The following is a 27,893-nucleotide window of genomic DNA, read 5'->3' as shown; positions in this document are numbered from 1 at the left end:
GACAAGAGCTGCTGGTCCGTCACTGTGGTCCACTACGGCTGGCTTGACGTGGGAGTGGTGGATCCAAGATTTGCGTCCTTCCAGGAACACTGCAGTCTGGGTTGTTAAAAGAACCTGGTGGGGTCCAGTAAACCTTGGCTGGAGGATGTCGTCACGAACGAACTTTTTGGCCCAGACGAAGTCCCCTGGTTGGAACGGGTGGATCTGTTCCTCCAGCGGCACGGTCTGGGAAAACTGCGAGGCTTTCCAAAGGGTACGGAGGCGAGCCTGTAGGGAGAGAAACTGACACGCGGTTAAATGATCCCCTCCCAATAGTGAAACATCAGCACGTGGTAGCGCCCCGCCTTTGAAAGGGGGGGTGTTCATAGAGCAGTTCAAAGGGGGATAATCCCAATGCGCGGGTTGGGCGAGTACGAAGGTGAAACAGGACCAAGGGAAGTACCTGAGGCCACTTTAATCCTGTTTCCTGACAGTATTTAGCCAATGTAAACTTAAGTTCCCTATTTATACGCTTAACTTTCCCGCTAGACTGGGGGTGGTAGGGTGTATGAAAGGAGTGTGAAATGCCCAGTCCTTGTTTTAAACGGCCAAGGACATGACCAGTAAAGTGAGGTCCGCGATCTGAGTCGAGCACAAGAGGGATGCCAAAACGGGGTACAATGTTTCTAAGGAGAATTTTCGCCACTGTGGCAGCAGTACAATTAGCAGTAGGAAAAGCTTCGACCCAGGAAGTCAGAGGGCAAACCAAAACAAGGAGGTGCTTTTTTCCAAAAGCCTTTGGCATATCTGCAAAGTCAATTTGAAGATGTTGAAATGGAGCAGCAGGCGGAGGTTTTCCACCCTTAATTTTGTTAAGAGGTGGAGCAGGTCCATTACGCTGACATGTGCTGCATGCTTTCACTATTGATAGGCAATAGGGTTGAATGCCTGGAGCATACCAAAAGCGAGCGATGGTGTTCACGAGGGCGTGCGTGCCGTAGTGACCCCCTTTATCATGGTGCCAGCGAACTGCCACGGGGTATGTGGAGCGAGGGAGGCAGGCTCGGCCATCTGGCATAAGCCAGGTCCCTTTGACCAGAGTGGCCCCGAGGCTCTCCCACGATTGTAGTTCAGCAGTGGGTACTGGTACGGGGTGCGGTGGAGTAAAGGAGGAGGCTGCAATAGCCAATGTGGGCATGGCTAAAGGTAAGGTGGCAGCCTTCTTAGCGGAGGCGTCAGCCAGGGCATTCCCACGGGTAACGGGGCTACTATCTTTAGTATGGGCCCGGCAGTGAACTACAGCCAGGACAGAGGGTTTTTGGAGGGCGTCCAAAAGCTTGTGGATGAGGGGGAGGTGCTGAATGGGTTTACCGGCAGCTGTCTGGAAACCTCGAAACTTCCAGAGGTGGATATGACAATGCACAACTCCAAAAGCATATTTGCTATCAGTAAAAATGGTAACGGTCTTACCAGCGGCCAACTGGCAAGCTCGGGCCAGGGCATAGAGTTCAGCGGCTTGGGCTCCCCAGTTGCCTGGCAGTGAGGCGGCCTCTTGAATGTCCCATTCAGAGGTGACAGCATAACCAGTGAAACGCTTGCCATCAACATAGAAGGAGCTTCCGTCCGAGAAGAGGATGCAATCGGGGTTGTCCAGTGGCACGTCAAACAGGTTGTCTCTTATCTGTAAGATGCTGTAAACTACTTCCACACAGTCGTGCTGATCCTGGAGGACTGGCAGGTCAGGAAGCAAGGTAGCTGGATTAAGGGGTCCACACCTTTCAAAAATTAGGTTAGTGTCTTCTAAGAGTTCGGCCTCTAGCTGTTGCTGACGATGGGCCGAAAAGACTTGGGTTGTGCCCCTACGCAGAAGGGCTGACAAGGCATGAGAGGTCCAAACCGTGGTAAAATGACCCAGGGTTAGGCTCTTTGCCTTTGTGATCAGCAGGGCAGCTGCTGCCAGAGTTCGGGTGCAGGATGGGGTTCCCTGAGCGACAGGGTCGATTTGCTGAGAGTAAAAAGCAAGCGGGAAATGGTGGGGCCCGCTCAGCTGGGTAAGGACACCACTAGCAATTCCGCCCCTCTCGTGGACAAAAAGGTGAAAGGGTTTGCTGTAATTGGGGGGGCGGAGAGACATGGAGGAGGCCACACTGTCCTTGAGTAACTGAAAGGCTTGAATAGTGTCCGGGGACCACTGCAAAGGGTCAGGAGCAAGGTTAGCAGTGAGTCGGTGGAGCGGTTTGCTTAACTCCCCGCAGGACGGCAACCAGGGGCGACAGAAGCCAATTAATTTTAAGAAACCTCGAAGTTGTTTCTTGGTGTTCGGTAGAGGGCAGTTTTGAATAGTCTTTATGCGGGCTGGGTTCATCTGTCTTCCCTCTGGGGTTAACTGGAAGCCCAGATATCGGACCTTTTGTGAGACCCACTGAATCTTTTTAGGGTCTACCTTGTGGCCTCTGGTGTGTAGGTATAATAAAAGTGCCTTACCATCGATGCGGAGGGCAGCTTTTTCGCGATTACCTAATAGGATGTCATCTACGTATAGGACCAATGTGGATCCCTGCGGACTGGTGAAACCTTCCAAGTCGTGGCGGAGGCACTGGCTGAAAATCGTGGGGCTGTCTCTGTAGCCTTGAGGAAGTCGTTGCCAGACATAACTTTGTCCCTCCCAGGTGAAACCAAAGAGATACTGAGAGTCTGGGTGCACAGGAATGCTGAAAAAAGCTGATTTTAAGTCAATAACAGTGAACCACTCAGCATCCCAGGGGATTTGGCTGATGATAGTAGCTGGGTCAGGAACTACTGCATGAAGAGGGACCACATACTGATTAACAACTTGTAGATCCTGTACAAAGTGCCAACGAACAGGGTCTCCGTCCTTTTTAGGAGGCTTTTTGACAGGCAGTATAGGGGTGTTACAGGGAGTGCGCTGAGGGCGGACTAGCTTTTGTGCAATGAATCCCTCGATAATGGGGCGGATGCCCTCCCGGGCTTCCAGCGACAGGGGGTATTGAGGGACTGACGGGGGGGTTAAGGAAGGCTTCACCTGAATCCTTACGGGCTCTGCCGAAAGGAGCAGGCCAACATCAGTGTCAGAAATTCCCCAGAGGGTTGAAGGCAAGTCAGTGAGGTCAGGGGAGAGAGAGGGGGGTGTTTCCCAATTACCCTGAGTAGGGGCCGAATCTCCTAACACTGTCATCAATAATCCTACCCCTTCAGGAGTGCAGGTTAAAGTAGCCTCAAGCTTACAGAGTAAATCCCGGCCCATCAAAGGGATCGGACAAGCTGGGGAAAAAAGAAAACGGTGAGGAAAACATTTATCAGCATAAATAACATTCAAAGGCAAAGTGAGTCCCAGAGACTGTGGGTTGCCCTCCACCCCAGTCGCAGTTTTAACCTCAGAGGATAGCCAGGGAGAGGGGGCATGATTTAAAAGAGAGAAAGTAGCCCCAGTATCAATGAGGAAAGAGACAGGCAGTCCCTGGACTGAAAGGGTTAAACGAGGCTCTTTGCTGGGAGGGGAGAAAGTGAGAAAGGAGCCGGCTAAAGACATTAAGGAAATAAGACCATCACATTGTTTGTCTTCGCCCCCGGGGTACCGTCATTGAGGAGGCTGAGTTTGCTGCGGCTGCTGCTGTTTCCCGTAGTTGATCCAGGCCTGGGGAATGGGCTGAGCTGGTGGTGCACCTGTAAAGGCATCTCTCTAACTATACTTTTATTACTCGCAAGAGATTTGACGGGGACATCCTCTGGGCTATCCTCAGGGGGGGGCATGCACCCTGCTGTATCTGTTTGGATATTAGCCTAGTAACTACTCCTCCCGAGGTTTGCCCCTCCATTTCCTCCTCACCCTTCTGCAGAAATTCCAATTTGGGATTCTGCAGATTCCCCTCTGCTACATGGAGAGAGTCCCCCTGCGGAGGAATAGGGGCAGGTGCAGAGGGGACCAGCTGACGAGTCAAAACACGCCGTGGTCTACACCCTTCATCGAAATAACCTGGAGGGGGTTCACTCTCGGGAGAGTACCTGACTGCCATAATTTTTAAAGATTTCCACAGCTCTGCTGCTGTGTTCCAACAAAGCCAGTAACATAACTGTCCCGGATGGTCTTTTTCGATCTGGCTCTTTACTCCTCTTAAGGCAGCCTGTTCGAAAGAGCCATACGAAGGCCACCTCATCTCCGGGTCGGCCAATACCGCGGTATACCCAGTCCAATTCCTTACACATAGTGTGTACAACTTCTTCCTAGACATTCCTGTCTGTACTGGGAGTTTCCCTTCGTTCCATAACTTATTTACAATCCCCAACGGACTCTCAAGAGGCACGCTAGTCCCTTGACCCATGGTGTCTGACAGGAGCCCTCCAACTGGCGTTTACCCTGCTGTCCAATACACGACCCCTCAATATTGAATTGGCTGGGAGAAATCTCCTGTGGCGCCTTGCCAATTCATATATGAGTGGTCTGACCACTGGACAGAGGTACCGCACCAGAAGGAATCCCGGACGAGCCCCCAAATTGTTAGGTAATAAAGCAAGTCCTCACTCACCTCTCCAGCACCCGAGTTCGTGCGGAGTTGGTATGGGGCACACAATTCTGTCAGAGACCAGACACCAATGCGTTGATCAACGGGCTCACACTATCCTTAGCTCTAAAAAGCTTTAGATTAAGTGTGGCCCCTTTATTAGGGGTGAGCATCAATATTTATACACAGAAGTAAACAAAGTGATTAACAAAAGATAATGGTCATGCATAATTAATCAAGATTTTACAGGAAAAGCAAGTTAACAAGTAAATGCATAGAGATAAAGGCTAATGGCTACTAGGGAAAGGGGGTGTCATGAGTAGTTTGCAGGTCAGTGCTTTGTTCAAAAGGGTTCAGGAAGGATTATGCAGAGACAGTCCTGGGTGTGTTTTGGCTCCCCAAAGTTCACCAAAAGTTTAGACCCAACAGTCCCTACTATCAGGAGCTGCTCTGTCTTTGGGAATGTCTTACTGCTGTTGCTTTTAGCACATACAAAAATAAATGACTGATCCTTCTTATATTTGACAGCAGCAGCACAAAAGGGAGTGGAGACCTGCTGTTGTCCATGAAGGCTTGTGTGATGGAGAGGGTGTCCCCTCTTCCCACTTGGTGTATCAGGCAGGAGGCAACTTTCTTTAAATCACTCCTATCCCACCATATGGGGCACAGACACTAGCAATTTCAATAGTCTTTTTTGTAAGGAAAGAGTGAGACCTTGAGGTTTGCCATTAGCAATCCATCATGCTCTCCAAAGGCACACAGATTTTTGGTAGCGTAATCGACCAGGGAATTTCCTGTGCTGAGAACTATAACGAGAGCTGCCGCTAGAGGGCACTCAAAGATCAAATTTTCAGCCCCTTCTGGCATTTTGCCCTAGGTACTTAGTATTCTACCTTACCCATCCCCAAGCTGCCTTACATTTAAAAAAAAAAACCTTTCTGCAGCCTCTCTCAATTACTTGTTCACATGGGTCTGTCTCTCTGTACATGTTTGTTCCTCTTTTGCTGCTCCTGCCCAGTATAAAGCAGTCAGTTTTAATTTTCTCCAATAACCTTCTGTTCTGTTGAGCCTGTAATGAAATGATTCCGTGTCCTATATACCATTACTGCGTACATATCAATCATCTTGCTAGGAAAAAAAATCTGAGTATTCTAATCTGAAAACAAATTCTGTTTGCCTTCTGCAGAGATTGTGGACTCACTGATAGCCATCTATGGCAAGATAAATACAGCAAGCTAGCTGCAAGACACACACAAGGAGCCCCTTGACGAAAACAGCCAAGTGTGGTTAAGAGTAAAGCATGCGCTGCTCCGTCCCTGTCTACCACCGCTCTCTAGCATGAAGTTTGTTACACTTTTCCAGCTCTGTACTCTTTTTTTTTTTAAACATCTTGACCTGCCCTCCAACTTCAACGATGCAACTCTGAGCCTTTAAAGTCGTGCCTGCAATTTTGCACCTGCAATTTACTGTGGACATGGTTTATAGCACTTAAACATCTCCCTTCCTGAGCATGTTGCCAAGATTAGAAAGCCATTTCTATTTCATGTAGGGGGACCAGCCTAGCATCCTGAAGGGAAGCTCCCTTAATACTGTCAACAGGGTGGGGGGAGTCAAGGTGAGGCAGTGACAGCTTGAGTGCTGGCTTTAGGTGGGGAGCTAATATTTATGTGGAAATTTGAGAGTTTGGCGAATGGTGGTAGGCATCAAGGTGCGGGCACTTGTCCCTAGCACTGCAGGGGGGCTTTGTAGCTGAGGTAGGGAGGTGAATCAGTTTAAAGGCATTTGTTACTGGAGGGAGTTATCACGTGATCTTCTCATACCCTTCCCGACACCCACATGACTTTCTAGCCTCTCTCCCTACAAGGACTCCTGACCTCCATCCCTTCCCCTGCACTGCCCCCTCCTTACATTAACCTTTAGTATACTCATCCTCAGTGTCCTGCAGTACTTCTCCTCCCCCAAACAAAGTGAGGCACAGTATCCCAGGAACTTTCCCCAAAGCTTAGGCAGTTGTCAGCCCTAGTTAGTTTCCTAAGTGGTGGAAATTAATGTGGGGCCCAGCTACTTCTGTGCTAAGCTCCAGCATAATGCCTCCCCCTTCTAAGGCCTGGCACACCGTAGAGCCTGTAACATTCCAAATTGTAGACTTGTAAGGTGAATCCAGCATCAGATCTTGGCATGCCCCATATTCCGCTGTCACTTGAAGCATGCACAGTTCAATGGCAAAGTGGGTATCTGGGACCTAAGTCCACCCCTGAGCCAAAGAGGGGCAGCACTACAAGAGAAAGAGGAATGCAGCAGAAACCTGCATGACCAAAGGCACAGTGGATCACACGTCAGACTAGGCATCCTTACTACTAGTGTAATCTGAGGAAGATTCTATAATGATCCCTTCTCTAGTAGTCCCCCACCCCAAGCTCAACTATCTGTCTCCCTGGTGCAGGGAGGCAATCATCTTCATTTCCCCCCTGCAGAGAGATGAGACCCTCATTGCTCCATGTTAAAAGTTGGCCTTTACTAGATCCGCTGCAACAGACACCTCTGCTCCGAAGGGGTGGAGGAATGTTTAGCCAATTATCTCTATCTTTGCTTGGTTAGACGCAACTAAATATTTGAGCCCAGGCAAGAAAACAAAACATTTAATAGTTATACTGTCAGCACCCCAGGTAGCCTAGGTCAATCTGCCTTTGGGAATTATAACCCCTGGGTGGTAGGAAGGTTAGTGGCAGTAGAGTTTGGGACAAAATAACCATGTGAATATGAGCTGAGAAATCAGGTCATTCTTGAAAAATCAAGACACTGGCTGTCCAGTTACTCTATTCCAAATGCAGGAGGTGATCTAGGCATTTGCAAAGCGCTGTGTATGTTAACACTGCTATTGAAATGTGGGTTTTAAATAATAAATGTTATTTATCTGAGACACTTGTAGCCACTTGTCTGGCACCACTAACTGTCAGTGCTAGCCAAGACTGTCTGTAGAATTTGAAACAGAACAGCACCTAAAACAGAGGTTTTTACACATCGGTGGCACTCCTGGGACTCTTTTGTTGTCACTTATACTGCTAGTCACGATCACTCAGAACTTTGTCAAAGTTAGAATCAGGACTCACAATTTGTCAGACCACTCTGTTTTATTAGCGCAGCGCTCCGCCAATAACACCCAGATAATGTGAGCACCATGCAAGGCACAAACTATCTTATTTATACAGATAAAAGAGTGGGAATTAGACAAAGGGACAAAGAAAGCAAAACTGTAAAATTCACCTGGGGCACAGCATGCATATCCTACTTCCTTACTAACTCTTATCGATTTGAGGCTAATACTTCACCAATTGCCCTTAAATGGTGCAATTGTTCTATGTGAATGTCTGTATTCCTGACACCTGGATTGCAGCATTCCAACAGTTTTGCTTAAAGGTACAGACAGCATTTCTTTAATCCTTTCTATTTTCACAATATAATTCATTCTACTTTCACAACTTCATGGTGGCAACAGGGTTAAAACTCTGATGGACTTGATCCAAAAGCACCATCTCATAGCAACTGAGCTATAGGAGAATCTCTGTTAACATTATAGGGCCTAGGACACAGAGAAGTTCTAACTTCATACAGACAGCCAGGTCATTATAGTATTATTTCCTTCTCTGGCCATCCCCAAACAATGCCAACAGTTTTCTGGTAACTCAACATAGTGCAGCATGGAGACGCGGGCCAGGGCAGCAGCCACTTGGTGGAGGAAGCATGTCAGTAAGACTACAGTCGTTTAAGGAATACACAAATTTAATTTCCTGTGCAGGGTTATCCACAGTACAGGAAGTCTTGAGGAGGTTTAGTCATTAGCAAATAAATATTTTAAATTACTTTTGCTCTCCCCTTTGTTCTTCCTCAGTTAGTGTTGTTTCAGCCCAACTAAAAATAGTTCCAAGCTAAAACCAATGACTCCTGCTGCAACCCATGAAAAAAAAAATTCTGGCTCTGGCTGACTGTGCAAAGGAGTTGATGTCACAAGCACTTGGTGGGGACTGACAGTATTTATTTATAAGGTGCCCATCATTTGGGAATCTAAATTCAGCTCCTGTAGAGTCCCGAAAATGTTTTCCTCAAAGCTTGGCATCAAATATATTTGTGGGCCCTCCCAAACAAATTCTCTCAACTTGTCAAATATCAGGGGGTAGCCGTATGTGGTGGAAAATCAGGGTAGCCCTGATGATCTATGCTTTTGCTTACTTGGTCTGGGCCTGCCTTGCAGCTAGCAGGCACCAAAACCTGAGCTAAGCTAAGTATTGTGCTCCCTGACAAAGGTGGTCAGGAAGGCAGGGCCAGAAGGCAGGCAATGGAAAGCCCCCAAAACAGGAACAATTTGCAATATGTGCCCACTGCTGTTAAGATATAATAGCTGCTTGCGTGAAGCAATGAGGTAACCTATAAGTGTGAATCAATCATAGACCATACCTTCCCCTACCCCATTTGTGTAACTACCCCATTGTGTAAATGGACACCATAAAAAGACAATTGTGTAATAAGCACTCCATAAAAGGCAAGATTGTAACAGCATTGAAAACCACCAAAAAACCCTCTACTCACATTGCACCCATCCTAGGCAAGGTTGCCACAGATGGCTGGAAAGTACCAAAAGACCCTAACTCTTTCTCCTAATAAGGTCACCGTTACTCAAGTGTGTGTAATTTGATTCCTAATATGGTCACTTATTACTTAACTGCGTGTAATTTGTTTGCAGTTTGAAGCTTTAAAAGCTGCTACATGCTTAATATCAGGGGAGCAGTTCTGACTGGTGTGTTTGTCAATAAACGGGCCTCAGACTGAGTCTCTGATCAAAATGATGGGTGGGTGAATTTTTCCACAACACGTTAGTCTGTAGCCACAAAAACAAGGAGTCCAGTGGCACCTTAGAGACTAACATGCATCTGAAGAGGTGAGATTTTTTTACTCATGAAAGCTTATGCCCAAATAAATCTGTTAGTCTTTAAGGTGCCACTGGACTCCTGGTTGTTTCTCTCAACTTGGGAGTCCATTGCCAAATACCACCTTACCGACTCTCCCTGATGAGGCTGACCTTGCAATAGGATGGCTCCAACAAAGAAAGAGTTGTGCCTTAATTTTAAGTAAGAAAAACTGGCACTTTAATATTTGGAAAAGCCACAATTGTGTGTTACAGGCCTCTCAATAAATAATTAGCTTCTCCATTCAGCTTTACATCCATAGGTCTCAAACCACTTTAGAAAGTAAGGTATTCTCCCCAAGTTGTAACAATTGAGGTGAGAGTTTAGAACAAGTGACATTTTTAAGTTTGATTGAAACAAACACAGCAAAACCCCTTCATCATCATCATCACCATGTCGGGGACTTGAATCCAGACAGCGAGGTTCTTTGTCTAACCGTGAGAGAGACAGGCAACACCAGCAAGGTCCGATGAAAAGCTCTTTATTGAAGGGTGCACACAACAATAGAGAGCAGCTCGTCTCCGGAGAGAACCAGCTTCTTCCTTACATCTTAGCAGAAACTAGACACCTTTAGTATACACGCAGGCCTATTCCCGTTTTACAGCATTAGGTGATTAATAATATCTTCACAAGCACGGGGCGTTAGGAGCAGACAGAGAACAGAACCAGGGAGTGAAGGTAAGGAGGCTGGGGTGTCCAAGGAACTGTCCCTAGCACAGCACAGCTGGTACTCTGCCAGGACTGCAGCCCCTCCCTTAGCTCCCTTTCCCAGCTCTTTGTGAGACACGCTGCTTCTCAGTGTTTCCCACAAACCTCTGGTCGGGTGGGGACACCTGGTTCTGCCTGCCCTACCTTTACTCAGGCCTAACACGCAGACCAGCGAGCTCCCCAAGCACAGCGCCCGTTTCGCTCAAGGCGGCCGCGCTGGGAGTGGGGCACGAAACAGAGCCCAAGGTATGAACCAGCACAGGGAGAAGCGAGAACGCGCCTGGCAGCCAAGCCGCACGCGAGCAGCTCCGCGTCACGGGCCCGCTCAGACAAACGCGTTCAGCCCTTTCCTACCACCCCTCCCCCGCCCGGGGCCGGCGGCGGATTCACTCCCCCCCCCAATGAACCGGGCAGCGCTCACCGACCGCCAGGAGCGGCTGGCGCCAGCGGGGCGCGGACGGGTTAGTGCCGCCTCAAGCCGCGGCCCCCAGGGGCTGCTCGGGCGGGGCGGGGCGGGGCGGGGCAGCGCTGCTTTCGGCGGATAAGCCGCGGGCCATTGGCCGCTCCCGCGCGGGAGCAGTGCATGCTGGGAGTTACCGCCCCCTCCGGGCCGTTGGGCGCTGCGCGGCGCGCTGCATGCTGGGAGTTACCGCCCCCTCCGGGCCGTTGGGCGCTGCGCGGCGCGCTGCATGCTGGGAGTTACCGCCCCCTCCGGGCCGTTGGGCGCTGCGCGGCGCGCTGCATGCTGGGAGTTACCGCCCCCTCCGGGCCGTTGGGCGCTGCGCGGCGCGCTGCATGCTGGGAGACGCTCTCTCTAGGCGGTTAACGTCGTACGTTAGAGGCTAGCGACAAATCGCTACCTTCTCTTGGCCTGGGGGCGGGACTAGGGTGGGGGTTTGGCTGCCCCTCCCCGGCGCCTTTTCTATCTCCAACAACATTCGAACTTACTCCGTTCCCTGCCCTTTTTGATTGACAGGCAGTTCGTTCCTCCAGTCAAAAGGTGCTTCGTAAGGCTTTTCCTCTGATCGACAGGCCGATCATCTAGTCACAAAGGGGCACAGGCGGAGTTCCACCCTCTAGCTGATTGACAGAAAACCGGCCAATAAAAATGGAGCGCCTGAGTCTTCTCGTCCCCCTCTGGCTAAACTGGCAGCTAACGTGTCCAGTAACAGCCGGCAACGTCATGTTACCCCGCCCAATAGAAGTAGGGTTTTCGTCAGGGAGGAAGGTAGTCACCCAATGAGGCCGCGGGGTGGGTATCCGGCGCCGGCGGGGAGCTTGAGCTGAGCGGGAGGCCATAGCGCCTCTCTAGGGGCGGTTGGTAACTCGACCCGTCCCCCTCCCGCGGCCGCAGGTGAGTGCGGCCCCCTTCCCCCCCGGGGCCCGGCCCTGAGCCGGAGCAGGATGTCCCGCGGGTTCCCCGGACACCTGGGTTCTTTCCTGGAGCCCGGGCCGGCCAGTAACGCCCGCGGGCCCGTCGCCGCGCAGCGGGCTGTGCGAGGCGCCTGCAGGCGGACCGGGCGCCTCGGGCAGCGGCCCCCAGATCCCGGGTGCTGGGGCCTGGCTGTGACCCGACGGTGCCGCGGCTGCTCGCCCTCTGCTGGCCGGTGCGGTTTTAGCAGGAGCCTGTGAGAGCTGTCGGCGTCTGTCCAGCGCCCTGGGTCCCGGCCTGGCTGGGGCGCAAATAACCGTAACCAGCAATCCTGCTCTGTGGGCTGGAGTAAAGCCCTGCAGGGTGGCACCACGCTTCCTGCTGACCCTAACGCGATCTCCATCTCCTGCTGCTCTGCCACCCCTGCCAGCCACCTTCTCCCTTTGTGTGGGGGGAGGAGGTCCCTCGCAAGCAAAGGGGGGTGGTTTGACTGTAGTGTTGGACTGGGACTCACGTGGTTTAAATCCTGTCTTCTGCACGCTCCCTTTATGATCTTGGGCAAGTCATGTGATCATGCTGGCTCAGTTCCCTTCTGTAGAAAGGTTATTATAATGATGATCTGGTCTCCCACCATTTGTCTCTCTTGCCTGTTTAGACATCAGGCTCTTGAGGTGAGACTGCCATAATGTGTCTCTACGGTGTCTTGCACAATGGAGCTGTAATCTCAGCAGCGGCCTCTAAACACTACTACAATATAAATAACCATAACATTATCTTCCTTCAGATCCCTCCTTAAACTTCATCTCTGCTGATGCGTGAAAAACCGTTAACAGTGGCTGGACAGCAGTCAGGCTGCTACTGATGCTTATTATACCTTATCCATTCCCATATCTTAGAATCACAGAATATCAGGGTTGGAAGGGACCTCAGAAGGTCATCTAGTCTAACCCCCTGCTCAAAGCAGGACCAATACCTGACCAGATTTTTCTCCAGATCCCTAAATGACCCCCTCAAGGATTGAACGCAACCCTTTCTACTTGTCCCTTGTAATATGTTCAGACTATAAGCTCTTTGGGGCAGGGACTACCTTTTAATTATGTGTGTACAGTGTTTAATAGAATGGGTGACTGGGCTCTCACAATATGAATAAATAATAAAAACCCTACTTGTAAGAAAGCATTCAGCTTATCTATCCCCCTTAGTGCTGTTTAGAACCCATCAGTTACTCATGTAAGTAGCCACTGTTGGCTAATTTCCCACTTTGAGGGAACAGCCAATACCCTGCCACAACTATTGGAGTGCCTATATGATGTGGATCTTAAGGCTTGTCTACAGACAGTGTTTGTACTGCTTTAATTATTGCAGCTTAAAGAAGGGTATAGGTAAAGCCATACAGAATTGTGTAGATAAGACTGTATTCACTCTAGAGCTGAAAGTGAGTGTAGAAACTAGTTTTGCTATTGCATCAAATCAGATTTTTAAGGTAATTGTTGAGGTGCCTGTGATGGGGTCGGTCACAGAGACCTCCCTTGGGACTGTAACCTGATGTGCTGAAACTACCTTTGAGCCTGTTTTCCCTGTCTTGTTGAGCCAGACACGCTAGCCTGCTGCAACACAGACCCAGGGTCTGAACCACATCCCCAAAGCTGCAGCCTTTAACTGAAAACCACTCAGCAAGTATTCATGTCTCCAGCACCGAGACACCCAGTTACCAACAGGATCCAAACCCCAAATAAATCCATTTTACTCTGTATAAAGCTTATACAGAGTAAACTCATAAATTGTCTACCCTCTATAACACTGATAAAGATGCACAGCTTCTTTGCTCCCCCAGGTATTAATCACTTACTCTGGGTTCAATAATAAACAAAAGTGATTTTATTAAGAATAAAAAGTAGGATTTAAGTGGTTTAAAGTAATAAACAGAATAAAGTAAGTCACCGTGTAAAATAAAGCAAAAACACACAAGTCTAAGCCTAATACATTAAGAAACTGAATACAGGTAAATCTCACCCTCAGAGATGTTCCAATATGCTTTTTTCACAGACTAGACTCCTCCTTAGTCTGGGCCCAATCCTTTCCCTTGGTTCAGTTCTTGTTTGTTCCAGCTCAGGTGGTAACTAGGGGATTTCTCATGACTGCATCCCCCTTTGTCCTGTTCCACCCCCTTAAATATATTTTCCACAAGACGGGAATCCTTTGTCCCTCTCTGGGTTCCCACCCCTCCTAAATGGAAAAGCACCAGGTTTAAGATGGATTTCAGTACCAGATGACATGGTTACATGTCACTGTAAGACCTCATTCTCCATTCTTTTAAGGTATGGCTACACTTGAAATTTCAAAGCGCTCCCAAGTGTGAGTGTAGTCGGAGCGCCAGCGCTGGGAGAGAGCTCTCCCAGCGCTGCACGTAAACCACATCGCTTACGGGTGTAGCTTGCAGCGCTGGGAGCCGTGCTCCCAGCGCTGCAGCACTGATTACACTGAGGCTTTACAGCGCTGTATCTTGCAGCGCTCAGGGGGGTGTTTTTTCACACCCCTGAGCATGAAAGTTGCAGCACTGTGAAGTGCCAGTGTAGCCATGGCCTCAGGGTTAGCCTGTCAGGAAAGTTTGGGGGTAAACAGAGCCATTTACAACCAGTTGTCCCGGTTAATGGGAGCCATCAAGATTCCAAACCATTATTAATGGCTTACACTTTGCAAAGTTACAATAGGACTTTAGAGTAATACTTCATATTTCTAGCTTTAGATACAAGAATGAGACATACATACAAATAGGATGAACGCACTCAGTAGATTATAAGCTTTGTAATGATACATTACAAGAGACCTTTTGCACGAAGCCTATTCCACTTACATTATATTCATGCTCATTAGCATATTTCCGTAAAACATGGAGTGCAAGGTCACAGTGCCAAAGTAACTTTATTGAACTATTTCAGTGCTAGCTGATTGCACTGAAATAGCCATTGGACAGATGATAAACAACTAATGTGTGGTGCTCCATTATCGCTTTCTAAAGGTAGCTAAAATTACATCATATGATCAGTGGAAGATGGAGGGAATTTTCCCTATTTTGTATTCCGTCTCCCTGTTCTTACATGCAGTTACTTAGCTACCATCAGATTCTGTGATAGTAATGACTTTTGAAGTGACACGGCATTAGCTCTGCCAGGCCTTCTGTGTTTACATTGTACAGGCTCTTCACAGCAGGTTGATAGTCTTAACTTTTGAGATGAAATTCATTTCTAGGTTGGTGGTCTAATCTAATCATGTTTTGTAGGATACCGCAAAGGCCACGGAATTTGTATTTTAACACAGTAACTCTTCTCCATTGGTCAAGATGGTAACTTCCTCTTATTGAAGAGGACTTTAGAATATTTACAACACTGAGTGTTTCAAAGTTCTATTGAGGCAGTGTTTGAATAGCTTTAAAGAAAATAACAAAGATCATAAAGGATATGCCTGATCTAACAAAAAGTTTTATATTTTCCCTCTAATTAAGACAACTTGTTTAAAATATTGTTTGAATTTCACTATAGATTCCTTTATTCTAAAATGGAATCATCAGTATTATATAGCTGAAATTATATCCTAGAGAAGAGGATTCCAGCCTATTCATCTACATACACTTTTATAAATTGAGACTGTTTAATTCAGTTGAATTAACTTTAAAGGTAAAGTTTTTTGTTGGATAAGTTAAGGTTTCAGGCATATATATGTAGATTTAATGCATATTACCTTTCGAGAACCTTAGTATTAAAACAAACAAGCCATAAGAAACACAGGACATGCAATGCTGCACTTCTCAAACAAAGACCCAGACTGCCATATCTTTCTATCCTTTGTAGAAATACCAGCCTCCCATCTTCTCTTCTGTGCATGGAGAGTACCTCAAATGTGCAACATAGAGCATTGATCTTCTAGTTCATATGAGAGAGATTTGTGTAAAACAAAGCGTGCTATGCTGTCCCGGTGCTAATCTTTGCTTCCTCCCTGTAAGTACTTTAATTTCATGATCCTGGGTAGCATGTATGTAGTGTGTAAAGAGCTGTCTAATGATATTTGGGTAATTGGCTGACATCTGGGATCACTGAGCGTGATCAGAGAGGTTCTGAGTACCTCCAGAAAGGTGCAGAGTGCCCTCAGTATCCTGCAGAATTGAGGCCCTTAATAAATTGTCTTAAGTATGTTATTTGTCTAACCAGGAATTTGTAAAATTCTTTTGTTTGTGCTCTCTATTACCATGAAGAAATCCATAATTAACATTACCACATTGTCACTAAGGCATTCTAGTTTTTGTGGGCAAGAAGATTAGGGTTGGAAGGGACCTCAGGAGATCATCTAGTCCAACCCCCTGCTCAAAGCAGGACCAACCCCAACTAAATAAAAACCCTAACCCTCTGTGTAAGCTCAAAAACTTGTCTCTCTCACCATCGGAAGTTGGTCTAATGAAAGATATTCCCTCACCCCTCTTTAGTTCCTTTATTTATTTTTTTTAAAAAAACATAGCTATGGGAACAGAGTTAAATTAGTCTGTGTGCTCGTTCTTGAGAGGCAGTCAGAAATCTGAATTTCTTGAGTTTCTAATATATGATTGTTTTTAACTAACATTCCTGTCTTCCAAAAACCCTGCATTGATTTATATGAAATTTTGCAATGAAATTCACTCTGTCTGAGTATGTACCTACATATGACATATAAAGGGCTCATAATATCAACAGTGTCGTGACTGGGGGTATCGTTAGAGTATACTACTTAGGCTTATACAATTCTAGTGAACATGAGGTGGTGTATGCACAATAGATGGCGCAGCCAGGTAAGATTCATGGTGAACTTGTTCTCTTAACTGAATTTCATTCATTTACTAGGAAACTCCATTTTTGGGATAGGTTTGTTTTGTTTTGTTTTTTGTTTTTAAATAAACATTGAGTCCTCTGCTACATGTGTGTAGTTCTCTATTAATATTTTACAGGCATTTCTTTGATGATGATCACATTGAGATGCTCAGATACAAGATCCTTTGAGATCATAGATTAAAGGGACGAAGTGCCATATATTGTTGTTTGTTAGTTAAGCACTGTAGAGTGATGTAGCTCTCTCTTTTTTGGAGGTGGAGGAGGAATTTAAATACATAGCATCTGCCAAAATCTCTACCCCAAAATACAAAAAGTAATCTGTGAATACATATTAGCTAGCAAAGCAGAACTCCCCAACTCACCTACTCCCATCAAAAGGCTAACTTAAATAGACAGGCCTTGCAATGTGTCCGCGGGGCTAGAAAACTCAGGCTCGGTTGGGTTAGAGACTTCTAGAGTCAAGGACTCTGAAAATGCTTTTGTCAAGCCCTCAGCCAACTGATATATAAATCCAAGGACTGTTAAACTGGAATTCTCAAATCATCTCAGCTGCCACAGAAATGGTCTCTAAGAAGCACTGGATCTTAATCCTAAAGGATATTGCAGTCAGCAGGGGTCTTTATTCTGACATGTGTCTGTAATTTACTTGAAGTATGGACTTGTGTACAAGTGTTTGCACTAATCCTACATCTTTGTTTGCTCCATCCCATGCCTTTCTCAGAAATGGCACAGGAAGAAATGGAAGTGGATCTCCAGCCAGCAGTTACTTATTCTGTGGAGCATCATGAGGCATTTCCCTCAGAGGCCTCTGGTCATGCTCTAGTGTCACTGCCATCCAACTCTCCAGTGCCTAGTGACGAGGCAGAAGGCATTGTGGTTCCTCCTGCTGACGAAGAAGACATTGTGGTCTCTGGTGCTGATGAAGCAGTGACAGTTGCTGAGTCTGACTCCCAGTTGAATGCTGCCCCTAGCCTGGATGGGCTGCAAAGGCTGCATGGGGTATTGGAGCTGTTTCAACTACAGGCTGTACAACAGATCACACGACAGCCACCAACGAGGAGAACTCGCTGGCGACAAAGAGGTGGTGGATCCCAGAGGACAATCAGTACCAGGTAAAACTGAAAAGGAGTCACGTCTGAACTTTCCCCCAACCTAATGATCTTTATAATCTGTTGGGCTTCCTATGTTATGCTGAACTCTAGAAAGCCCAGTCCAGCCCACCTGCATGAGCTAGGCCAAATTCTGTGCGTCCCAAGTTTTCAGTAACCCTAGAAGGTAGTAGTATGATTCTTCTCATCTGCTCTTTAGACTCTCTTCTGGGAATCATGCTTTTTGGCAAGACTCTTCACTCATTGTTCAGATACTGTAGTGATAAGTGTTCCAGAAATGCTTACAGACATAACTTCATGCTTGTAAAGCACAGTTTTCCACAGTATTCAGTGTCCCCTTCAGCAAACAGGAAGATTTGTGAGCAGAAAAACAAATTTGAAAAAGTTTAAAGCTTAATTCTATGCTGAGTGCCACCTGTGCCTTAGCTTCAGGGGGGACCCATCAGCAGAGACTTCCATGTTTAACTCTCTTCACATTTTGGCTGTGCAGATCCACTCTAAACACTGTGGGTTAAATCCTGGCTCTGTTCAAGTCAGTGGAAGTTTGGCCATTGATCTCGCCCCAAGTGACTAAACACAGCTGTACAGTCTGCCCTGGGCTCTCCTGTAGGTGTAGTTCGCTTCCACATACACAGGCCATTGGGCCGTTAAGTAGTCTTGCAAAATTCTACTTGCAACTGAAGAACAATTTTGTTGTTGTTGGATTGGCAGGTAAAATAGCACAAGCTTTCTTCATTATTGTAAAGTAGTTTGGTACATATTTTTGCCATGGCACAATCTTGCAAAGCTGATTAAAGAAAAAACGGGTTTTTGTGTGGGGCATAAACTAATTTAAGGAATGGGAGTCTGATATAAGCAACCAATTTGTTTCTAAATACTGTGACTGCATCTGGGGACCAGATGATGAGTTCATTTGGTAAATCAAAAAAAGCAAAGTCTAGTGGTGAGAAATCGGATGTGATGGCTCTGCTGGGTAATAACTCGTGTACCATACTTCCCACCTTTAGCGTCACTTCATCCCTCGGTGCCTTGTTTTCCTCATTTGTAAAATGGGGGTAATGATACTGACCTCCTTTGTAAGGTGCTCTAAGATCTGCTAATAAGAGCTAGATGATGACAAACAGGGTCAAGTGCACCACATCTTGTTTTCCCCTTTCCATCCCTGGAAAAACAATATTCCTTCTACTTAGAGGCGGATCAGGCATCTGCATTTTCTAGACCTAAGCAGTGAAGCACTGTCACAGCTGCATGCTGAGTATGCTTCTTAGAGTTGTTAATTCACTGCCTTGCTTGGGGATTGGTGCTGTTCTGAGTGAGACATTTCGTGGTCAGCTTGGTTGTATCCCTTATGTCTGCAAACAGAGGCTCGGGGTTGTGGCAAACAAATGAGGATCTAATTTTCCCCTGTACATTTTACCTGCAATAATTAATATGAAGAAATACTGCAGCTTTTACTCCTTGCTTTTCAGGTCCAGGACACCACTGGATAGTTATTTCACAGTCAGCAGGACTCAAGGGACAACAACAGCAGCATTTCCACCACTGGAGACTTTGCATCTTCCGGTTGGCAACAGTGGTCACAGCTCAGATGAAACATTGGAGTTGAGTGACTCTGACAGCAGCAGCTCCACTGAGGAGGAGGATGTGGCAGTACCCCAAGAGGAGGCACCCATAGCTGCCAGTTTGGGAGGTTTGTGCTGGTTTCACGTCACTGAGTTCTGAAATGCCAGTAATTCCTCTCACTTCATTTCCACTGTCAGACAGGACAACGCTTCATAGAATTCATATTCTGTTTTCTACTTTCTGCAGTTCTCCTTCCTCCCCGATCATTATTATCAAGGATTGTCCCCAGAACAGAGGGCCTCAATTAATTATTGTAAATCAGTGTAAACCAGCTAGGCCAATTTACAGTGGAGGATCTGGCCCAGGATTTTTTATTGCTGAGGAGATCATCTGCTTCAAGGGTTATTCCTTGCTTAATGCAACTTCCCTCCCCTTAGCTGCTTAGGGGATAGTGGCACACTTAGTGGATCACTCATTGTTTTTCAACCTTTTCAGGTTGGTGTTCCTTACTCAAAGTAAAAAATGTTCATGAACCCCTTAGTAGGTTTTTTTTCTTACTTTTTATAATAAAAATACTTGATCTTGAAAGGTAAGCGGATGTGGGCAGTAGGGGAATGAGATTCTTAAATTTAATTACGTTGTAAAGCAAACACCCTGTGAAATCTCCCATGAAACAACTAGTTGCAAGGTATCAATCTTAACCCACCCATCTCATTATCAAGGGATAGCTGCATCATTTTGCCCCTCCCCCCTCTTTTACTCCCTATTGTTCTCCCTTCCTGAGCCCCCCTTTTTTTTTTTTTGTGCTATCCTCTTATTTAATCTTCAGGTACCCACATAATGTCCCTACTGTACCTCCAAATTTCAGAATGAACACTTAGAATCAATAAAAATAAGATCAGTGGTTGGCTGTCAAACTGTGGTGGGGAGTGTGTATGGAATGTTGTGAGGTCCTGCAGGAGTCAGTCTTGAGTCTGGTACTAGTCAGCATTTTCACTAATGACTTGGATAGTGGAGTGGAGAGTGTGCATATAAGTGTGCAAATAAGACTTTTGGGTGACACTACACTGGAGTTGTAAACCCTTTGGAGGACAGGATTAGAATTCAAAATGACCTCAACGAATTAAAGAAGTTTAAAATCAACAAGATTAAATTCAGTAAATCCAAGCGCAAAGTATTACTCTTAAAAGTAAAAATAAAATCCACAACTACAAAATGGGGAGTAACTGAGGTGATAGTACTGCTGAAAAGGATCTGGGGGCTTCAGCGGATCACAAATTGAACGAGTCAACAGTGTATTGCAATTGTGAAAAAAGTTAATATCATTCTGGAGGGTAGATAAGACACAGGTCTGATGAGGCCTCGGCTGGAGTGCTGTTTCCAGTTGTGGGTGTCACACTTTAGGAAATATGTGGATAAATTGGAGAGAGTCCAGAAGAGGGCAAGAAAAATGATGAAAGGATTAGAAAACCTGGCCAGTGGGAAAAGATTTAAAAACCTGGGCACATTTAGACTTGAGGAAAGACTGATTGGGGCGGGGGGGGGGGGGGGGACGGGACCTGATACCTCCTTAGATATGTTAAGAATTGTTATAAAGAGGATGGTGATCAATTGCTCTCCATGTCCACTGAAGGTAGGACAAGAAGTAATGGGCTTAATGTGTAGCAAGGGAGAGGTAGGTTAGATATCAAGAAAAACTTTCTAATTCTAAGGGTAGTTAAATTCTGGAATAGGCTTCCAGTGTTTGGTTCTGGAATCTCCATCATTGGAGGTTTAAAAACAGGTTGGACAAACACCTTTCAGGGATGTTCTAGGTTTACTTGGTCTTGCCTCAGTACAGAGGGCTGGACTAGATGACCTCTCAATGTCCTTTCCAGCCTTACATTTCAATGATTTATGAAAGTGTTACAGAATCACTTTAATTGTGCTAATTAGTTATCTTTTTGCTTCAGTACATGATATCATTTATTATTCTGGTCAGGGCTGGCTTTAGCAAGTGCGGGGCCTGATTTGTACTCACCCGGTGGCACTCCGGGTCTTCGGCGGCACTTAGGCACTCAAGGACCCTCCGCCAAAGACCCAGAGTGAGTGAAGGGCCCACTGCTGAAATGCCGCCAAAGCCCTGCCACGCCCCCCCCTCCCCCGAGCGCTGCTGGGTGAGTAAAAATTAAAAAGGCACTGGCACAGGGCTCCATTCGGGAATCGGGCGAATTGGCCTAAAGCCAGCCCTGATTCTAGTATGTTGAGTAAAGTTTTTGTTTGCAATCCACATTAGTTACTGCACCAGTGCTTGTTCTGATATTCTAGAATACTAAAGTTACAAAAGAAAATTCAGACTACAACCCAAGGAAGAGAGTTCTTGCGCCAGTTCAAATAAATTAGTCTTCCTTTTTTTCCTGTCTGCTCTGAAGTTTCTGATCAGGTCCAACCAGAGTCCCCTCAGCCTTTGCCTTCCTCTGCAGAGCATGAAGGTCGTGATGCTGAAGAAGCAGAAGTCCAGCACAAACAGGTAAAGTGAACAAACAGTCCTTGGACAGAGAATAAAGATGGCAAATGTTGTGTTTGTCTGATCTTTGTTGTTGTTTCAGAGAACTCCACTAAAGAAACCCAATGTGACAGTTCCCACTGTACCGTTGGATGAGGAAGAAGGGGACACCTGTGCCATCTGCTTTGAGCAGTGGACTAATGCTGGGGAGCACCGGCTCTCAGCATTGCGGTGTGGACACCTGTTTGGATACACTTGCATCATAAGGTGGCTCAAGGGACGGGCAGGGAAATGCCCTCAGGTAAAGTGCACCCTTTTGTGTTGGAACAGATTTGCTCTCAGGCAGCCTCTGGTCCAAATGTGACCATCATTAAGAGGGTTATTGTTCAGAAGGGAATGAAGTCAGGGTTTTAAATACTGTACAAAAAGTCCACCGTTTCAGCCTGTCAAAAGTCACAAAATCCCCTGTTTTGAAGTGATTTTCATCAGGATTAGCTCACACTGTTCATCTGAAGAAGAACTTAAAGTCTTCACCTAATTCAGCACAGTTTTGCTGAAATTAATTAGAGTATTAGTGTTGCTCAGTGGGTAGTAACATCACGTGTGGGGCAAAAGGAAGTGTTCAAGTCCTGTTCCATGACTTGATGTCATGACCAGTGCAGTACTGGAGGGGACTGCACAGTTTGGTGCCATTTGTCAGATAAGATGATTAATGACCCTTAATGGAAGTGTCTGGCAGTATTTTAAATTAATGGCTGAGAGCTCTGGTTTCCTGGTCAGGCATCTAAAGGAGGTTCTAAGGTTCAAGGTTGTGTGAGAACCACTGCCAAGTTCAAGATTGCTGCTGCATTTGTCTACCGTTGCTGCACTCCAATATCTGTCACTGCTTCAAAGAGTGAAAAGTACTTTAGTCAACCTAATTGTAAGTGTAAAAAAAAAAAAAAAAAAAAACCACCTCAGCTTTTGTTCCCTTAAAAATGGAGTGTGTCAAATGTTATCAAATATATGAGGCTATCGGATACCAGAGAGAGGTTAAAAGATGATCAACTTCTTAAACCATTAATGTCTTGTGACTGGATGCTTGTATGTTAACAATTAAGGGATTCAGCCTATTCCCTACTATTCATATAGCCTTTCACTCATTCATTCCTTATTCTGTCCCCCAACATATTTGAGAGATCATTTCCAATATCTGTTGATTTATTTTGACTTCAGCATATATTTTTCCAGATTTTAATAGGGCAGTATTAAGTTTGGGCAGGATTAAGTAGGGTGGGATTTAGACTAGAATACACTAGAAATTTACATTGGTATAATTATATCTCAGGGGTGTGAAAAATGTACACCCTGTGAGATGTAACTGAACTGACCTAATCCCCGGTGTAGACATTGGTAGACAGATTTTTTTCCATCGACCTACCTACTGCCTGTTTGGGAGGTGGATTACCTACACCACCCCTCCCATCAATGCAGCTGCACTGCTATAGTGTTTTAAGTGTAGGCATAACCTAAGGGTGTTTTCTGTGCTGCAATAAAAAAAACCTGCGGCTGGCCCATGCCATCTGATTTGGGCTTGTAGGGTTCAGGCTGAGGGGCTATCTAACTGTGGTGTAAAAATTCAGAGTTGGATTGCAGTCTGAGCTCTGGAACCCTCCCACCTCGCATGGTCCTAGAGCCCAGGCTGCAGCCCAAGCACCAACATCTACACCACAATTAAACAGCCCCTTAGCCTGAGTCAGCTAGCATGGTCCAGCAGCAGGTTTTTAGTTGCACTGTAGACATAACTTCACTCACTTAGGGTATGTGGCATTGGGAAACGAGCTTGGTCATTTAACTGTTCATTTCTGGTCCTCCTAACGTTTTGAGGTTTTAAAAAGTTATAAAATTGGTTGGGTTTTTTTGTTATGTTTTTGCAGAGTGTAATGTTGCCTCAGTGTTAGCTGCACTTCTCTGAAATATAGTTTCATGCCTAACTTTGTTAAAACTGTTTTTTTTAGATCAAGAATAGTGTTCAATTTACAACGCAAAGAGCCAACTGTCACTTCCTAGCCTTTTTATCTGAGGGCCCAAGGTTTCAGTAGCTCTCAAATAAAAAAGCCATTGTATAGTTTTCCCAGTTTTGCTTGCTTTTGAGTGGGATTCCTGCTGAAACAGAGCCTGGTGTTTTACACTGTAGTTAAACAAAAGAATTCGTTTTTCAGATCTGCCTCTGGCTTCTCATCCTTGTCATATCTGTGCAACTTTTTTCAGAACAAAATCCTCAGCGGGCATTCCTCAGACTTGGAGTCCTGTTAAACTTCTGTGATTTCTCATTCTTGCTATCATTTACTTCTCTTTCAAAGGGTGGAAGGGAGATGCTCCAGTAGTTGATATCCTGAGTGATTAGACTTTTGGTGATTTATTACATCTTCCTGCTAAACATTCTAGTAGTGTATTATGTATTTTTGTGTGATGATGTTAAGGATGCCTGTGGCTGTTTGGTGAGTGTCTTCTAGTGACCTAGCAACCTGAGAAGTGTCTGAGATGGGCTTGTAAAAAGCGACAAGGAGTCCTGTGGCACCTTAGACTAACAGACGTGTGGGCTTGTCGCTTTAAAGAAAAGACAAGCTAGCCCTAGGTGTTTTTTCTCTCCATTTCCAGTTGCTTATTCTTGAACTGATTTGCACATCGTTGGTGTGCATGTGGCTTTGTAGAAAAGGTGGTTTGAGTGCAAGTTACTATTGTAGTTTAACGTTCTAGATCCTACTAGTGACTGCTGTTGGGTGCTAGGGAAGCAATCGTAAGCATTTATTACTCTACACACACAATCTTTTGCCACATATGGAAACAGTGACGATGTATGTCTTTATATTACTAAACAGTTGATATACCTGCATTTAAAAGAGATGAAGTAATGTGGGATTCCCCAAAGGCTGCTTGATATGGTCCATCTGTAGTCCCTTTTATCTGATGCCTACAAAGCATTTTCTGAACACTAAGCCTTGCACTCCCCCCCCACCCCCCCGCCAATCAGGGCGGTATTAATCCAGTTTTACAGATGGAGAAACTGAAGTACAGAGAGATTAAGTGACTTTGCCAACACCACATAGCACGTACATGATAGAGTTATGAATAGACTCAAGTAGTACCTGATTCTTGTTGCTCAAAGTAGAGGTGGGGACTGTATGTTTGCATGAGCATTTGAATTGCTCACAGGATTTATCTGGCTGTCCTGGGTACTTGGTGGTTTTGAAACACAAGACCAGGGGCAGCAGAGGGATGTTTTCTGAAAGGTGAATGCAGCACTAGAAAATCAGATCTAAAATTTCAAAATAGCGGTCCTGATTAAGGCTGTAATGACCACATGGATAGCAACGTTTGAAGGGGAATTTCAAAATATTTAACAGAGTAGGAATATTTAATTTGGGTTCGAATTGAATGTTAATTTCCTAGGAATAAACTGAACCTACTTTTTATTTTAGTGCAATAAGAAGGCTAAGCGTTCTGATGTAGTGGTCCTGTATGCCCGTACTTTGAAAGTACTGGACACCAGTGAACAGGAGCGCATGAAAAGGTATGGAGCATACACCTCAGATGTACCATCTCTATTCCACATGTACATGCCTAAGGAAGAAAACTGATTTCATGCAGCCTGACTCTTACGTAGGCTTTTTTTCAGCTATGCTCCCTGAAACTGGCTATGCACTGTCTTAACTTTGAGGGCCAGTATTATGGATTGCCTTAAATATGGAGATCATGCTGTATTCAGCATGTATTCTCTGGAACGAAGGATCCCTATTAAAAATGGATCCTTGGGTTTTGTATCCTTGCACATGGCACTGAGAGCTGACTAAAGAAAGCTTAGGTAGTATATGTTAAAACTCCACAGCTGAAGAATGAGCCAAGTATGTGCGAAGTTCTTCCAAAAAAATCCCAAACAAACTAACTGCTAATTCATCTTTTCATGAGAAATGAAACACCTGTCCAGAAATGCAGTGAGGGTGAACAGTAGACTTTAACTTTGTTATCTCTTTACATATGCATTAAAAAGTAGTCTCATCTCATTGTCAAAAATGTAATATGATATGGAAACTATTTTGTAGCCAGTCTGACTAAATCTAAGCTTAACATTTAGAATTCATTATAAACCAAAACCAGGATGAAATTAGCCATTGTAATTTCTATGGTATAAGTTCATGTACAGTGGAAAATTTTCTGTTGTACGCAACTACAAATAGTATAATAAAATCCAATAAAGGTTAAAGGTTGCAGAATCCCAGGTCCTTCCTAAATCTTAGCATTGCTGAGAAAAATATCATTTCAGCTTCCTTAGATCGTTTCCACTTTCAGGAAACTCTTTCAAACTCTCTTTTCAACTCAGGACTTATTTAAAATACTACTACCATGGTAAAACTTCCAAGTGACCTCCTCATCTCCTAATATAGCTGTCCTAATTGCTAAGCAGAAATGGGTGAGGAAGGAATTTTTAGCAGTGAAAATAGATATTTTAACTGGCATTCTGTGACCAACGTCCCAGGAGGGCCACACTGAGGCTATTCAATTAGGGCAAACTGCAAAGAATGGGGCAGCCAATTTCCAAAGCTGGTGGATATTCCAATATTTAGGTTTACCAAGCCAACACAAAACAGCTTCTACAATACCTGACTTGTTTCACAGAAGCCAAAACACAGTTCCCTTATAGCAACTAGCCTTGGGCTTCCACCCAGACACCCAAATCGATGAAGATGAGGATTACTGAAAATCTTATTCATCATATAAGGAAGTTCTACCAATCCCAAAGGATTGGACACATTACTTCTCAAGTTAATGAATATTTCAATCTTATCCAAATGCACGCTACAGTCAATTCTTATTAACTAAACTAAAATTTATTAAAAAAGAAATGAGTATTGGTTACAAGATCAGTGTACGTACAGACATGAGTACAGTTCTGAGATTAGTTTCATAGTGGAGATGGTGAATTTTGTAGTTGCAATGAGTTCTTTCGGAATTAGTCAATAGATTATAGTCCAGTGTTCATATTCAGGGTGATCCCGGTGGGACTGGAGATCTTAGTCTTATAACTCAAGCTTCCCCTACATAAAGCATCAAGCAAATCTGAGATAAAAAGAATCAGGACCCAGGACACCTTTATACAGTTCCAGGCCTCTTGAGAGCACAGAGTCCTTAGGCAAACAATAAGCAATCATCGAGATTTTGAAGTAGACAGATTTCCTAAGCATCACTGGTAATTAGCTTACATGAATTAACATAAAGCGATTGCCTTTTTCCCACCATTTGCAGGTGATTTGCTATACGTTTCAAAGAGAGATCAATACAGTGATATTGCATAGACCGGAACCCTTGGGTTACTTTGTTAGCCTCTAACGATATAGTACTTAAAAACACAAATATTATCTACCAATATGTCTCTAAAAGTTGAATTTAGGTCATTTATCCTGCAAGATGCTTATCCCTTTCTGGCCATGTGTCACACGTGCCATTGGATGATGCTGTGTTTTTGAGCTCTGTAATGTTATAATTCCTTGCGAACACTGGATGTGATGTTGCAAAACACGGTAGTGGGGAGATGTTAAATAAAACAAATGACTATCAGGCTTCTAACTCCCACTGAAAAATTAACTATGTCTTTGAAAATCTTCCCTACAGGCTGTACCTTTCCTGCTTCTGCCACCCTCTCCCACTGACCATTCACATCCCCTCTTCCCCCGTACTTCACTGCTGCCTTCCTTCCAGTGCAATTGCAGTCCATCTAAGATATCTGAATTCCTCCCTTTTGTTAGGCTCAGAATGCCAGGGGAGGAATATAGAAGTTAAGCTAGAATACACATCCTTAACTCTACCCCCTTGCAGATATGTGCTTTTAGTCTTAGGTTTATGTTCATATTTGATTTCTCAAATTCAGTAAAGCTGTTCTTGGACCTCTAGATACATATCCATGTATCTAAAGGCCATTATCTTTGAAAACTCGTGGTGATCTGGGAAGGTCCCAGACAATTGGAAAAGGCAAACATAGTGCCTATCTTTTAAAAAAAAAATGGGAAAAAGGAGAATCCAGGGAACTACAGACAGGTCAGCCTCACCTCAGTCCCTGGAAAAATCATGGAGAGGGTCCTCAAGGAATCCATTTTAAAGCACTTGGAGGAGAGGAAGGTGATCAGGAACTGTCAACATGGATTCACCCAGGGCAAGTCATGCCTGACCAACCTGATTGCCTTCTGTGATGAAATAACTGGCTCTGTGGATATGGGGAAAGTGGTGAACGTGATGTACCTTGACTTTAGCAAAGCTTTTGATACTGTCTCCCACAGTATTCTTGCCAGCAAGTTAAAAAAAAAAT

The 27,893-nt window shown here is 45.2% G+C and overlaps 2 protein-coding genes across 7 annotated transcripts in view; both read left to right on the top strand.

Moving 5' to 3' along the window:
* Nucleotides 1-7,419, top strand: part of MLKL (mixed lineage kinase domain like pseudokinase) — a 45,110-nt gene extending 37,691 nt beyond the window's left edge. The window contains exon 11 of the mRNA XM_050922410.1: nt 5,686-7,419. Within this exon, the coding sequence (XP_050778367.1) occupies nt 5,686-5,738 (53 nt within the window). The 3' untranslated portion in view covers nt 5,739-7,419. The remainder of the gene's footprint in view (nt 1-5,685) is intronic.
* RFWD3 (ring finger and WD repeat domain 3) overlaps nt 1-27,893 on the top strand; it is a 97,813-nt gene that overhangs the window by 28,607 nt on the left and 41,313 nt on the right. Inside the window, exons 1-7 of one of the 6 annotated variants that reach the window (XM_050922382.1) lie at nt 11,396-11,522; nt 15,389-15,535; nt 17,118-17,508; nt 18,975-19,195; nt 21,531-21,577; nt 21,657-21,854; nt 25,015-25,106. In XM_050922382.1, coding sequence (XP_050778339.1) covers nt 17,120-17,508; nt 18,975-19,195; nt 21,531-21,577; nt 21,657-21,854; nt 25,015-25,106 — 947 coding nt within the window. In that variant the 5' untranslated portion in view covers nt 11,396-11,522; nt 15,389-15,535; nt 17,118-17,119. Of the gene's footprint in view, nt 1-11,395; nt 11,523-12,081; nt 12,212-15,388; nt 15,536-17,117; nt 17,509-18,974; nt 19,196-21,479; nt 21,578-21,656; nt 21,855-25,014; nt 25,107-27,893 lie in introns of those variants that run through there. The other 5 variants (XM_050922377.1, XM_050922379.1, XM_050922378.1 and 2 more) reach the window with 5 other exon arrangements.

This window comes from Gopherus flavomarginatus, chromosome 14 (assembly GCF_025201925.1).
Source record: "Gopherus flavomarginatus isolate rGopFla2 chromosome 14, rGopFla2.mat.asm, whole genome shotgun sequence".
NCBI lineage: Eukaryota > Metazoa > Chordata > Testudines > Testudinidae > Gopherus > Gopherus flavomarginatus.
This window is presented reverse-complemented; position numbering and strand designations above follow the sequence as displayed.